A 13255-nucleotide genomic window follows, 5' to 3' on the forward strand; every position below is an offset into this window, starting at 1 on the left:
TCAGGATGATAGCTTCATCCCATTCTGGTTTTTGTGATTAATTTTGACCTGCAAAGAGGTTTACTTCTCTAGCAGGAACTTTGAATTTCCTATATACATTTCTCTCTGGTTAGCAGGCAGAGGAAATATCACTGACTTTTGGCTTCCTGGCAGATGTCTCATTTGCCTTGTCATTTGTTGATTGCTTTTCCCTGATCTCTGTTTGGTGTGATAATGTACACCAAAGCTGAAAACTGCAGGGCCACTGTACACTTGTAGGTACCTATGCTGTGATTACCAAAAGGCTCAGAAAGCCAGTTTTCTAGTGAAATTGGCTAACATTCTAAGAAATGCTTTCATTGAGAAAGAGAATGGGTCAGGGAAAGGTGGAACTTAACGGAAGATGGAGTGTTCCTGAATTCAGATTCCTGAATTAGCCATTTATAGTTTCATGGAAAGACAAAAACAAACAAACAAAACAACAAGCAACCCCAAAGGTGTTTATCCTTTCAGGTATCCAAACATCTTTAATCTAGAAAGTTTCTGCTTGATGGTAAAATAAAGCTAGGACCTTATAGCAAGTCTTCAGACTCACCATGGCTGTTTTTTAACACCAGTCTACCTTAAGCAGTAGGTATCAATTTAGTGGAAATATAAAGGTATTGATATGTAGTGGAGGCTGCTCTGAACTTGGAGGTGGAAATATTAAATTTAAATTCCAACTTTGCTTTTAACATTGCAACTTTGAGTAAGTCTTTTAACAACTGTCTCCTGTTTGTGTGAGCATAAGGGGATAGATAATAAAACTGGCCTCACAGGAGTGTTGTGAGAATTGAATGAAATAATGTATGTGAAAATACCAAGTACAATGCTTGCTTAGAAAGTAGAATTTTGTTTTGCTGTCCCCTCTCCCGCTATAGTTGGCAGGGCAAGGGGAGGCAGTATATTCGTCCATCAATATTATAGATGCAGTTGTTCCCAGATTTTTTGCTTTTAGGCAGAACTTTGTATAGATGACTTACATACCCTCTTACAGTTGATGCTTAATAAAACAAAACTACCATGCTTTTATAATGGAATGGTAAGCTCAAACATTTTGCTGGTAGTATAAAAACCAAGTGCCTGTGATTATATATACAGTAACTCCTGAAGAATCAATTATAATCTCAGCAACCTTGCTCTTTGACCATTCATTCTAAAGCTTGGAGAAGTTAATGAGAACAGATAATAAGAGTGCTAATGCAATTGGAAGACTTTTTTTTGTTTTTTTTTAAACAAAGTAAGGGATACATTTTTAAATAAAACATTGCATTTTGGTAAAAAACACAGATTATGAGAACACATTGAGTTAGAGGAACATCATATTAATTCCAAGAACAAAAAGCATGGTAGAGAAATTTTGTAACTATGCACAAGCTCTGTTCTCATGAGTTAAAAAGAATTTTCCTCCTATGGAGACTTGTTATTTAAATGTGTGTCACATGTAAATAACAGTCTAATGAGCGCAATATAGAAGGAGAAATATGTAAGCAAGGGAAAGTGGGCGTTGTTGTGTTTTTCCATCTATTTCAGTACTTGAGTCTTTCCTAACCTATAGTGTATCCTGTTTCTCCCTGGCTAGATTTCTTAAAGTTTCTGCTTATTCATCACTCAAATACCTTTTTCAAGTTGTAGCTACTTTTGTGTGCAGTGTGTAATAGCAGATGTTCTCCCAATCTAGATTTTGTTGCTCTGCCTAACTGCATGCCATCATTTGTTTCTCCCTTTATGATCTTCTGCTGTAGTCAAGTGTCCCTTCAGAACAAACTTCATGGGATGGACATAGCCTAATGAGCTCATTGCTGATGAAGTCTTTTTTTCCTGTGCGTTGGTTAGTGCAGTAAGCAAGGCTCCTTAACTGCCTGTCCCAGTGTACTGAAAAATAATAGCGTTCTGTCACCTTAAACTACAACTTGTGGTTTTTACTTATTGCTTCTTTAGTCTTTGACCACATGCATGTTTTTACATAGTTGCAGTTATTTTATTATATTCCTTTTTCTGTCATAAACCTTTCAAAATGTATTTGTGGTACTCAAATTATAGCTTAACAGTTAAATAATTTGATATGTTACAGTTTCCCCACTTGTTAGGTTGTATCCAATTTTGGGATTTGTTTGTTCGTTTTTGTTTTTTTTTTGTTTGTTTGTTTAAGGGAAGCACCAAAATAAACATCTTTATATGTAATGTTATTTCCCTAAGAGAAATTTCCAGGAGCTTGATCCCAGGGTAAGAAGCTATGCACAATTTCGTGGTTCTTGCCTTATAATGTCATATTTTGCTTTTTTAACCTTTAATTAAAGAATGTTCCTATGCCCTTGCTTTCAGATGGGTCTTTTCTTATTGTGAGGAAAGGACTAACATAAGTCCCATCTAGAAGTGACTAACTTGACTAGTTAAAACTAGAAGGAAATATCCACTGTAGTGGGCTGTTCACTTCATAAACCCTGGCTTGGCTACATGTGTGATATGTTTCAAGTCTGACACAAAGCCACCAAACACTTTCTTGGTGAAACCTCCTCACATCAGATATGAATGCTGAAGTGGGAGCTTTCATTGTTTTTGTGCTGGTAGAACGTTGCAGAAATACACAGGGCTGGCTGTGTATTCTTAGTCACTTTTAAAAAAATGTCCTGGTGTGTCTAGAATGATGGTTTCTGTTCTTTGCAAAAATAAAAACATCAAACAAGATAAAGTCCGATGTAACCAAGACCCTCTACTTGAACCTTCTGTCGGTACTGTTTAAGTACTGTAAGTTTCCATGGTTCATGTTATCTTAGGTATCTTGTGAAACGAATCCTTGTGGTCCCTACTCTGGGTAACACTTTGTGACTTAACTTTTTACAGTGAACATAAAGATTCTGAAAAGAAACACAAAGAGAAGGAGAAGACCAAACACAAAGATGGAAGCTCAGAAAAGCATAAAGACAAACACAAAGACAGAGACAAGGAAAACGAAAAGAGGAAAAGGTACAGAGTTTTCTAGCTGGGGGAGGAAGGGACGTGGATGCACTTTTGTTTACCTTTAAAAGCAGCTCTCTGCACTGCATAGTAAGATCCCTTGGCCTTGGAGTGAAAGGTCTCTTGTCAGGAGAATTCAGAGCAAACTTTAAACTATAAAAACTAAGCCTTTTATCACCATATGTCTCACAGTAGCAGATCTGTCCATATCATTACCTTTTTTTTTTTTATGTTGCCAGTGGATACATTGAGAATGCATTAGGGAAAATTAATTGTTTTTGGGAGAAGGCCTAATGCCTTGTTGGTCTTCTGTTCATTAAAGATTCTTCCCGAGTGAAAATTTAGTGATGCTGGTGCCCTTTGTGGCTTTTGGTTCCAACATAACCAGTACAAGCCTTCTAAAAATGACTAGGCTCACCCGGCTGAGAATGAATAGTACTCTGTATAGTTTTAAAAGAGATTGTTTTATTTTAGCTTTGAAAAGTAATTTTGTACTTGGTAAATTCAGATACTATGAAATAAGGAATATGGTGAAGAAGACATCTCTTCACCACTGACTCATTGTCTCCCATCCTTCTCAGAGGCAATCGCTATACTGATTATGTTTTGTATCCTTCTAGAGATACTCTGTGTATATCTGTGTGTATGTGTGTATCCCTTTGTGTGTATATATGAAGATTTTTTTTGAAAGATAAAGTTTCTGACGAATCTACAAAGCAGGAAGTTGAAGGGGAGGGGGTCATAAGTATACTTTGCCGAAGTCAGAGAAGGCAGGGCATACAGTTTTTTGTTTGTTTGTTTGTTTTTAAATAAAGACAGGGGTCTCACTATGTTGGCGAGGCTAGTCTCGAACTCCTGGCCTCAAGCAGTCCTCCCACCTCATCCTCTCAAAGTGTTTGGATTATAGGCATGAGCCATCACATCTGGCCCATATGTTTTGTTTGGTTGGTTTTTGCTTTTGTTTCCTCTCTGCACTGCCAATGGCAACTTCTTGAGTAGTAGAACATACTTATTGGGGAAAAGAGACCTGCCATCACTTAAAGGTAAAAAGCTGCCATTTTGAAGGGAAACCTTTCTCAGTGAGTTGGACAGTTTCACCCAGAAGAATTGTTAAAAACGAGTGTTGGAAAATGTCAGGACCTGTAGTTCATCTGTTCAGTTTTGCTAACATAAGAGCCAGCCTGTGATCATAACGTCCCAAGACTTGATGCTATATATTCTCAAAAAGAGGTTTCTTCAGATTTAGTCCTTTCAAGGTACTAGTTACTGTTGTTTGACTTTTCAGGTTCGAGCCTCTGGGGATGCAAAAATAAAGAAGGAGAAGGAAAATGGCTTCTCTAGGTAAGACTTTGCTGCTGCGTGGGCTTCCCTTTCTCCGGGTGGGCAGCAGGCCAGCTGCCTGTGTTGTAATGTTGTCTGAGTTTACCCAAAACACACTGACCTGGCCATCTTGATGGTTCCCAGAAACTCAGCAGTGAGAAGACTTGGTATAAGCCAACCTGAGCCTTTCTACAGTGCCATATAGTGAGACTGACCAGCACATTTTCCAGAAGGTTATTTCGAGTAGAGAAGGTTGACAGGAGAGATTTTTAAAAATTGAGATTTGCATATCCCAAAATTTGTCTTTTAATGGTATACAGTGTACTGTTTTTCTTTTAGTATATTCACAAGGTATTACAGCCTCTTCACTAATTCCAGAACATTTTCATTTCTCTAAAAAGGAACTTCATATTCAGTAGTGATTATGGAGTTTTCTGAAAAATTGCTTAGTCTGAATTCGTCCTTAGTAATATTAGGAGACTTATATATAAAAGATCATTTGACCTACATGTTAGGGATGAGTGTAGATTTGGGTAGAATTATGTTATCTCTTTTCTAGAAGGAGAGGAAAATGCACACAATCTAGAGGTTACTTCCTATACTGCTTTTACCTTTATAATTTTGTTTTCCTCATCCTCAATTTCCTAAAATAAGCCCAAAAGTTCCCCTCTAGTTTCGAAACAACTAGATGTTTATTGTTACATATTCTCACTTCACTGAATGACAGAATGGATTTATTAGAAATAGTTGGAAATATTTGCATTATTGACTAGGACAAAACACTTTGAGAGTTTTGCTTCCTTGAATCTTTGAACTTCCAGTTTCATTTGTTAAAGTTTTTGACAGTTGTGCCTGGTACTCTGGGTCCTTTAGACAAGGAGAAGCAGGTGCCCTCTTCAGGCGTGTTTCATAATTGGTCTAGGAATGCAGAATAATAAAATTCAAGAAGCATTAGAGCTGCAAGCTGCCCTAGGAATTTTGATTTCTCAGATAAAGTGACCGAGGCACTGCTGGGCTAATCTCTGCCGAGAGACTGCCTTGAATTTTTATTAAACTGATATGAATAAACTTTTTGGACTTGATGTGTAGTTGTGAGTTCATTTTCAGACTTTTTGGGTTAGAAAATTAGGAACACAGCCTTCTTTGAGGCAGTGGTCTCTATGTTCACTTTGTTGGACTCCTTGCTGGCTTCTGTGTATGTCTTTGTAAAGAATCCAGATGCTTCACTGGAATACAGTTTTCTGCTAAATTGTTTTAGGACTTCTTCCTTCAGACCTAATAACCCTTCCCACATGTTTTTGTCTTCAGTGTGACAAAATTAGGATCTAGCATTTACTTAACTAGTTGGGTAAATGATAGGCTTTCTTTCCTTCTGGACCCAAGGGTCTATGTCAGTATTCAGGCAGGAGGGGGAACAGCTGTAGAAGCTGGCATTTGGTTAGTGTGCTAAAGTAAGTTCTTTAAACATTCAAATTCTATCACAAGCAGGGGGACCCAGTATGCTTTTTTTGGTTGGAGGTACTCTTGAAACCCTGTGAATATACTTTGTAGTGGAGTCTGGATTCTTAATCCTTGGATCCCTCCACAGGGGCCAGCTACATGTAAGGAGGCCAATGCTTGTACTGAGTTAAGGCAATGAGGTTCTGAAGAGATGTGCCAGGCCATGGAGGATCCCTTGGGGGGCAGTGATTGTTGGGCTCTATGGTATTTTTTACTTGTTCCTTCTTTGTTTTGGTTCAAGATGGTTGTCTCAAAGGATTGTCTTTTTATATTTATATTTTGAAGGTAAGATCTTAACAAATAGTAGTGAGACACTCTTCTGTATATAAAGTAAACCTAAGTTAGGACATTGAACAATGAATAGATTTGGCATAGGATGCCTTCTGTTTATTCTGGTTTAACAACATGCCCTTCTTTTGTTGTAATGTTGTCAGCTTGGTTATCTTTCCATGTAACTGAATATACATGTACATTATTGCCAGATTTTTAGAACTTTAAGATACTAAGTTGGGGAAATCAACTTAGTTTATTTCTTTATTTGTTTATTCCTTTCCTTGTAAAAGCTGTACTTTAGCTTTTGGAGTACTGGAACAATCAGTTCAGCTTGTGGGGTCAAATATATGGTAGGTTTCTCGTGTAAGGCAAGAAAACACCTTAGGTTTATTTCTGGAGTGGTTCGTGCCATGCTGGCAAAGACAGCTAAGAAATAGTGAGAAAGAATTCTGAGTTAGAGTAAGGAGTCTTGATCCCAAATCCTGATATTGCCCATTCACATGTACAATGAGGACAAATACTGTCTACTTCACAGGATTGAAGTGAGAAAAAGTGCTCACAGAAAATCTTTATAATATATATGTGGTTGTCCTTATTTATATTAGCTTCTTTTCAGCGAGATGACATATTCCTTCTTTGTATTAATACAATACAGATGTTCTAGCACTCTGTGACCAGCAATTTTTTTTCTCTTTAGTCCACCACAAATTAAAGATGAACCTGAAGATGATGGCTATTTTGTTCCTCCTAAAGAGGATATAAAGCCATTAAAGAGACCTCGAGATGAGGATGAGTGAGTATTTTCTTAAAACTTTGACTTTTGAAAACAAAAAGGAGGAGTTTAAAGAATAAATGTGATGTGTTTCTTTATAATACATATAGAAGCTGCATTAATTGGCTTTTACTCATTTGGGATTTGTGATTAATGGACTGATTCTCTGAATTATGAGAAGTAGGGTTTGCTAAGCAAGTAAGTAGTATTCCCAAGGCTTACATGAAGATTATATAGATTTTTCTTATTGTAAAGGCAATAGATATTTATTGTAGAAATTTCAAATAATACAGAATTCATGAAGAATAAATTAAGTCACTTAAAATTTCTCATTGCCTACCATAGATAACTTAAAGCAGTTTCTCTTAGACCTATCCCTGTCAGTACATTCTAAGTGAAGTTTCAGTGTGTAAAAATAATAAAACTGCTCATAAGACATGTACCTCTTTCCCCAGATTCAGTGAGATTAAACTATATTCATTATTTTCACTCTTACATAGCTTATTACGCTATTATTATAGTAGAAAATGGATGGAAAGGGAGAAGGGAAATACTTAGTGAACTCCTTTGTATTCATTCAATCTAGAATTTCTTTCCTCCACATTCCAGTGAGTTACTGCTATGTGGTGGCTAGTGTGCTGTGCGTTTGGTTCCCAAACTTTCATCTTTTATTTTTATTTTTTATTTTATTTTATTTCCCAAACTTTCATCTGATAGTGGTATTTATTTCTGCATATATCCCCCCACCCTATTTTGCTTCCAGGCCAGTGTAAGTGGTTAGTTTTGCTCTATATAGGGCTGTAACTATTCCTTTGGTCTGACCTTCATTATTTTCTCCACTTCTGTTACTCTTGACCGTAGAATGCCCAGCCAAGAATAACAGCAATTACTCCTGCCATGGAGGCTTCCAAGAGTTGGTAGGTCTCCTATGAGTGAGGACTCCTGAATCATAATTATGCTAACTGTGTATTCATGTTCCCCTTTCTAGTGCTGATTATAAACCTAAGAAAATTAAAACAGAAGATATCAAGAAGGAGAAGAAAAGAAAACTAGAGGAAGAAGAGGTTAGTAAAGAGACTTAGGCCCTTTGGGGTGAGTTTGGAAGTGAGAGTTTTCCAGTAAGCAGCTTCTTAAGACAAATGAGTTTTAGGTATTTATTGGCTTGTTTGTTGTAGTAATAACATTAGGGAAAAAAATTTAATAAGTGATGGCTGTGGCACTGGTAGTTTTAAGATCTCTATGAATCCCCACAGTGTCTTAAGTTAACCACAACCAGCAGTGATTCTGCTGTCAGCCTTCCTGGGTGTCTGTCTACCCACAGCTATGCTGCCAACAGATGTTCTTCCAAAAAGTATATCATCTTCATATATACAGAAGCAGTGTTAACAAGAAACCACATTTTGGCTTATAACCCTGAAGAAATTTCCCTAAGAATTTTTTGCTCATCATTCACTTTGGGTAACCATTCCTATCTAAAGTTCTTTAATGGGTGCCCCTTTGACATAAAATTGACACCCAAACTCTTTACCGCAGCTCCTCCCAATCTGGCCCCTGCATCTTGTGCCTCTCTTCATCTTGTGCCTCTTCTCTAGCTTGCTTGTACCAGTCACATTAACCTCCTTTGTTTCTTTTCCACACCAAATTCTTTCATACTTCCGAGATATATGGAGCACCTGCTGTTCCTCTGTCTGGAACACACACGCTCCCTTCTTTATCCTCTTGGCCTATAACCTTCCTCAAAAAACTCGGTTCCGTTTAAATGCTTTCCTAAATGTTCTTGTTGATGCTTGTGGTAGATTGAAAATAGAATCATATGCTTTCTCCTTTTGACACTTTTGAGTTCTTATACTAAAAAATTGTTAGCAGGTAATTTGAGAAAAGATGTCAGAAATTCACAGAGGTCTTAATGATGCCCTCCCCTAAGAGAAGAAGGGGTTGTGTGAGTTCTTAGCTCTTATGCTACATTTGAGGTTAGCCACTGTCATGGGCAAAATGGGTTCACAAATGTAAAGTGGATAGTTTGAAGTACCAGCAGTAAAGAGAGTGATAGTGAAGGGGCAGGGAGTCTTAAGAGGATAATCTGTCATAATAGTAGAATGATGTTAATAATCACAATTAAATGTAATAGGTGCTTACCATGTGCCAGGCATTCTTCTACATTTTTTATATATGTATCATTTCATTTAATCCTTACAACCTGAAAAGGTTGTTATATCCCTATTATCATCTCCATTTTGCAGATGCAGAAATAGAGTATAGAAGTGTTGAATCACTTGCCTGAGGTCACATAGCTACTAAAGTGGTAAAGCCAGCATTTGATCCCATACAGTCTGACTTCAGCGCCAGCACACCAGCTACTATAGTATCCTACCTCCCCTGGGACTTTGTTGATTCCCCTGATTCTGCAAGGAGGGAGAAGAAAGGTCTTTAATGAAATCATATGAAGACTATTAGTGACTGAGTTGAGCCATAGAGAGATGATCAGGTCCTGTATTTAGAAGATCATAGTTTTTATGACAACTAGTCTATTCTTGGCCAAAGTTCAAATTAATAAGCACTAATTCAAGGAATTGAGAGTGAAATGTTAAGTGGTGATTATGGTAGTCAACCACTCCACTTCCACGTGCCTAATCAGTACAAACTAGTCAGTAAAGGAATATAAAACTTGAGTTCTCCAAGTGTTGTTTTTCTTTTATGTTTACATTGCATTTATGCAAAAATAATACTCTGAATTTGTTAAACATTGGGAAAAAAGAACAGTTGACTTCAGTTTTTATTCTATTTAGCAACCCTACCACATAGGGGGAAAAATGCTGGCTGAAAGACTCTGAATTAATACAGTCTTACTGTGGCAGGGACCCCGGATGGCAGAATCTGTCATTAAACCTCACTCGCCAACTATGCTTTTTGTTGTTATTGTTGTTGTTGTTTTCCTCTTGTTTTTGAGAATTGTTCTGTGGGCTCTCCGTGACTGATACCCCAATTTGAGGTTTGAAAACATACAGTGTAGCCAGTAGTTTCCTGTTGGGACCATCTGCATGCCTACTCAGAAGCTGTTTAGAGTATCTTCACTGAAAAACATTTCCCTTTCCTGTGGTGTGTTTCACCCTAAATAGTAAACATTATCTGAATTAATGTGATCCTGTAGTACCTTCTCCCAAACATACCCACATATTTATATTCTCCATGCCTGTTTTAAAATATGGGTGGTACTGTAAGCTTTTCCTCTTTTTTCTATTCCTATCTTGATTGCTCTCCTATTATGAGGGTCTAAAATGTTTATTCCAATTATTGCCGTAAGTCACATTCTGTTATTTTTCTCATAAAGTTAGGCTCTTATCATAGTTAATAACAGCTGTATGACCTTTATCAAGTGAAAAAACCTGTTTCAAAGTCCTTGCTTGTAACTGGAAATGGTTAAATGAACCCGTCCATACACTTTCCAGCTGTGCCACTCTTTAATTGATTTTAAGATGGTTCAAAACCACCTTTAAACTTGTTGAATAAAGACTGAATAAATAGTTAAATTATGTTGAATAGGTAGGACACAGGAAAATATTCTTCAAAAGAGTTCAGATTCTGAGTGGGATCTTCACTTGTTGAATATTACATTTTTGTTTGGGTTTTGTGTGTATGTTTTGAGATTTATCTCTGTATTGGTGAGTTCTGCCTGTTTAGGTTTGATACCCTTTTTTTGTGCCACTGTGATCAGCTCATTTACATTCAGAGTTCAAAGAAGAGCCATAAAGAAATACCACCATAGGAATTGGTATCATTTTAGAACCTCTGAAATACTTGCTTACTGCATCGTGACTTTGTGTATACAAGCAGCAGCGATAGAACTATACTCAACTAAATCAACTGGGAATTTTCTTTCATACTGAATGCTAAATATCTAATGCAAAGCCTCGTATAGCCGTTACTGGATTGTACTGGAAGAGGTTTAAAGATGAGTAGGATTAAACATAAGTGAAGAAAAACTAAGTGAGGAAAATACACTCGGATTACTCTCTAGAGCAGTACTTTTCCAAACTCCTTTGAGGTTTAAAAAAAAAAATACAGTTTTCAAGTCTCTTCCCCTGCAGAGTGTTTTTTAACTACTTTCCCAGGTAGTCGTTTGTCAGGAAATTTTAGGAAATACTGCTCTAGAACAGAGCACCAGTACCTTGTTATTCATCTGTCAAATGAGAGGAGTAGAGATCCTCTTTAGTTCTAATACTCTGTGATGACAGTTTTTCTTCCTCATGGCTCCCAAAACTGCCTCCAGAAGTGTGATCAGTCCTTACTAAGTGCTTTCTCACCATGTTTCTTTGTAGGATGGTAAATTGAGAAAACCCAAGAATAAAGATAAAGATAAAAAAGTTCCTGAGCCAGATAACAAGAAAAAGAAACCGAAGAAAGAAGAGGAACAGAAGTGGAAATGGTAACATCTCAGCGCTGGGTTAAAATGCCACCTCTTTTATTGCATATCCTTACGAAGCAAGAATATTGAGTTATTAAAATTAATATCCTGATATTTGGGGTAAAATACTTAAAACAGTTTCTCTAGAATAACATTCGAAATAAGTTTTCCAACTTCTAGTGAAATCATTAACTGGCTCTAAATCTATTGGATCTCAAACTGGTTTCCACCACTGTGAACAGAATGGACTGTAGAAGCAGACCTATGTAGAGGTGGGAATTTAGCATACGAAGAGAGTACAGATGCATTTAAAATCATAGGAAAGGATAGATTATTATGTAAGTCGTGTTGGGAAAACTGCCTGTTTGTTCAGCAACAGAAGAAACCTCAACAAGAAAACGTGGGTGAATATTTTTATAATTGTGCAATCGTGAGGATCCTTTGAAGCAGGACATAACCAGAGCCATAAGGAAAGGTGTTTTACGTTTGATACATCAAAGTTCAATTTATGGCAGATGGACAGCTTCATGCCATTAAAAAAAGAAAAAAAGCAAAAGTATTTGCAGTACAAAGGGCTGATATTCCTAATATGAAAAAAAGCTCTTTTAAAACAGGTATGAAAGGAATGGTCTAATCAGAATGTGAAGAACAGGCAGTTTAGTAAAATAAATGGTTAATAAACATCTAAAAATATGATCAACTTCATAAGTAATCAAAGATGCAAAAAAATCTTTTTTTAATGCCTCTTAGATTGGGAAAGATTAATAAGTGAAAATATCTAGAGTTGTGAATATGAGAAAACAAGCATTCTCCCTCCCTGTAGGAGTGAAAATTCAGTCTTTATGAAGGACAGTTTAGTCATAGCTGGTTGCTCTTGAGAAGCATGTTTAGGTGGAGAACTTTTCTACTTTTGGTGTTTAGAATCTTGAAATAAACATGTTTTAAAAAATACTTATTTCTGTTAACATATTCTACTATTTACTATACCAACAGTACATGATTTTGTGTTTATGATGAAAAAACTCAAATGAGAGATTTAATAGAGTAAAAATCAAAGTCACCTGTACCTCTCTTCTTCCATTCTCATTTTCCTTTCCAGCTTTCCAGCTTTGAGGTAATCACTGTTCATAACTCGGTATATAGCCTTCCAAACCTGTTTATGTGCCTTTATGGCTTTTGTAATTTAGAACTTTGATGTCCACAGCACCTCTGAGGAAAGGGAGAAAGAGCACTGACCAGGAAGGTGGCAGAGAGGAGAGCCACAGTGGCAGAAATGTGGCCACACGGTGACAGCTGTGTGATTGGCATGTTGCTATGGCATCGTGGGATTAAATGGGAAGTATAGAAAAGGAATATCACAGAGCAGAGGATCCCTGGCTCTTTCTAGAGGTCAGAGTCAGAAAGTAAAAGAAGGCCAGGTGCGGTGGCTCATACCTGTAATCCCAGCACTTTGGGAGGCTGAGGCTGGTGAATCACCTGAGGTTAGGAGTTTGATACCAACCTGGCCAACATGGCAAAACCTCATCTCTGCTAAAAATACAAAAATTAGCTGGGTGTGGTGGCATACACCTGTAGTCCCAGCTACTTGGGAGGCTGAGGCAGGAGAATCACTGGCACCTGGGAGGAGGAGGTTGCAGTGAGGTGAGATCATGCCACCACACTCCAGCCTGGGCGACAGAGCGAGACTCCATCTCTCAAAAAAAAAAAAAAAACAAAACAAAACACAGGGCACAGTGGGCACAGTGGCTTATGCCTATAATCCCAAGCACTTTGGGAGGCCAAGGTGGGCGGATCACAAGGTCAGGAGTTCGAGACCAACCTGGCTAACCTGGTGAAACCATCTCTACTAAAAAAATATAAAAATTAGCTGGGCATGATGGCGTGCACCTTAATCGCAGCTGCTCAGGAGGCTGAGGTGGGAGAATTGCTTGAACCCGGGACGTGGAGGTTGCAGTGAGCTGAGATTGCATCACTGCACTCCAGCCTGGGCACAAAGCAAGTCTCTGTCTCAA

At 37.6% G+C, this 13255-nt stretch overlaps 1 protein-coding gene across 2 annotated transcripts in view; it reads left to right on the forward strand.

Moving 5' to 3' along the window:
• TOP1 (DNA topoisomerase I) overlaps positions 1-13255 on the forward strand; it is a 96577-nt gene that overhangs the window by 45387 nt on the left and 37935 nt on the right. Inside the window, exons 4-8 of one of the 2 annotated variants that reach the window (XM_017859079.1) lie at positions 2863-2992; positions 4262-4317; positions 6767-6862; positions 7830-7905; positions 11158-11264. In XM_017859079.1, the coding sequence (XP_017714568.1) occupies positions 2863-2992; positions 4262-4317; positions 6767-6862; positions 7830-7905; positions 11158-11264 (465 nt within the window). The remainder of the gene's footprint in view (positions 1-2862; positions 2993-4261; positions 4318-6766; positions 6863-7829; positions 7906-11157; positions 11265-13255) is intronic. The other variant, XM_017859078.1, reaches the window with a different exon arrangement.

Source organism: Rhinopithecus bieti, unplaced genomic scaffold, assembly GCF_001698545.2.
Source record: "Rhinopithecus bieti isolate Rb0 unplaced genomic scaffold, ASM169854v2 scaffold_38981, whole genome shotgun sequence".
NCBI lineage: Eukaryota > Metazoa > Chordata > Mammalia > Primates > Cercopithecidae > Rhinopithecus > Rhinopithecus bieti.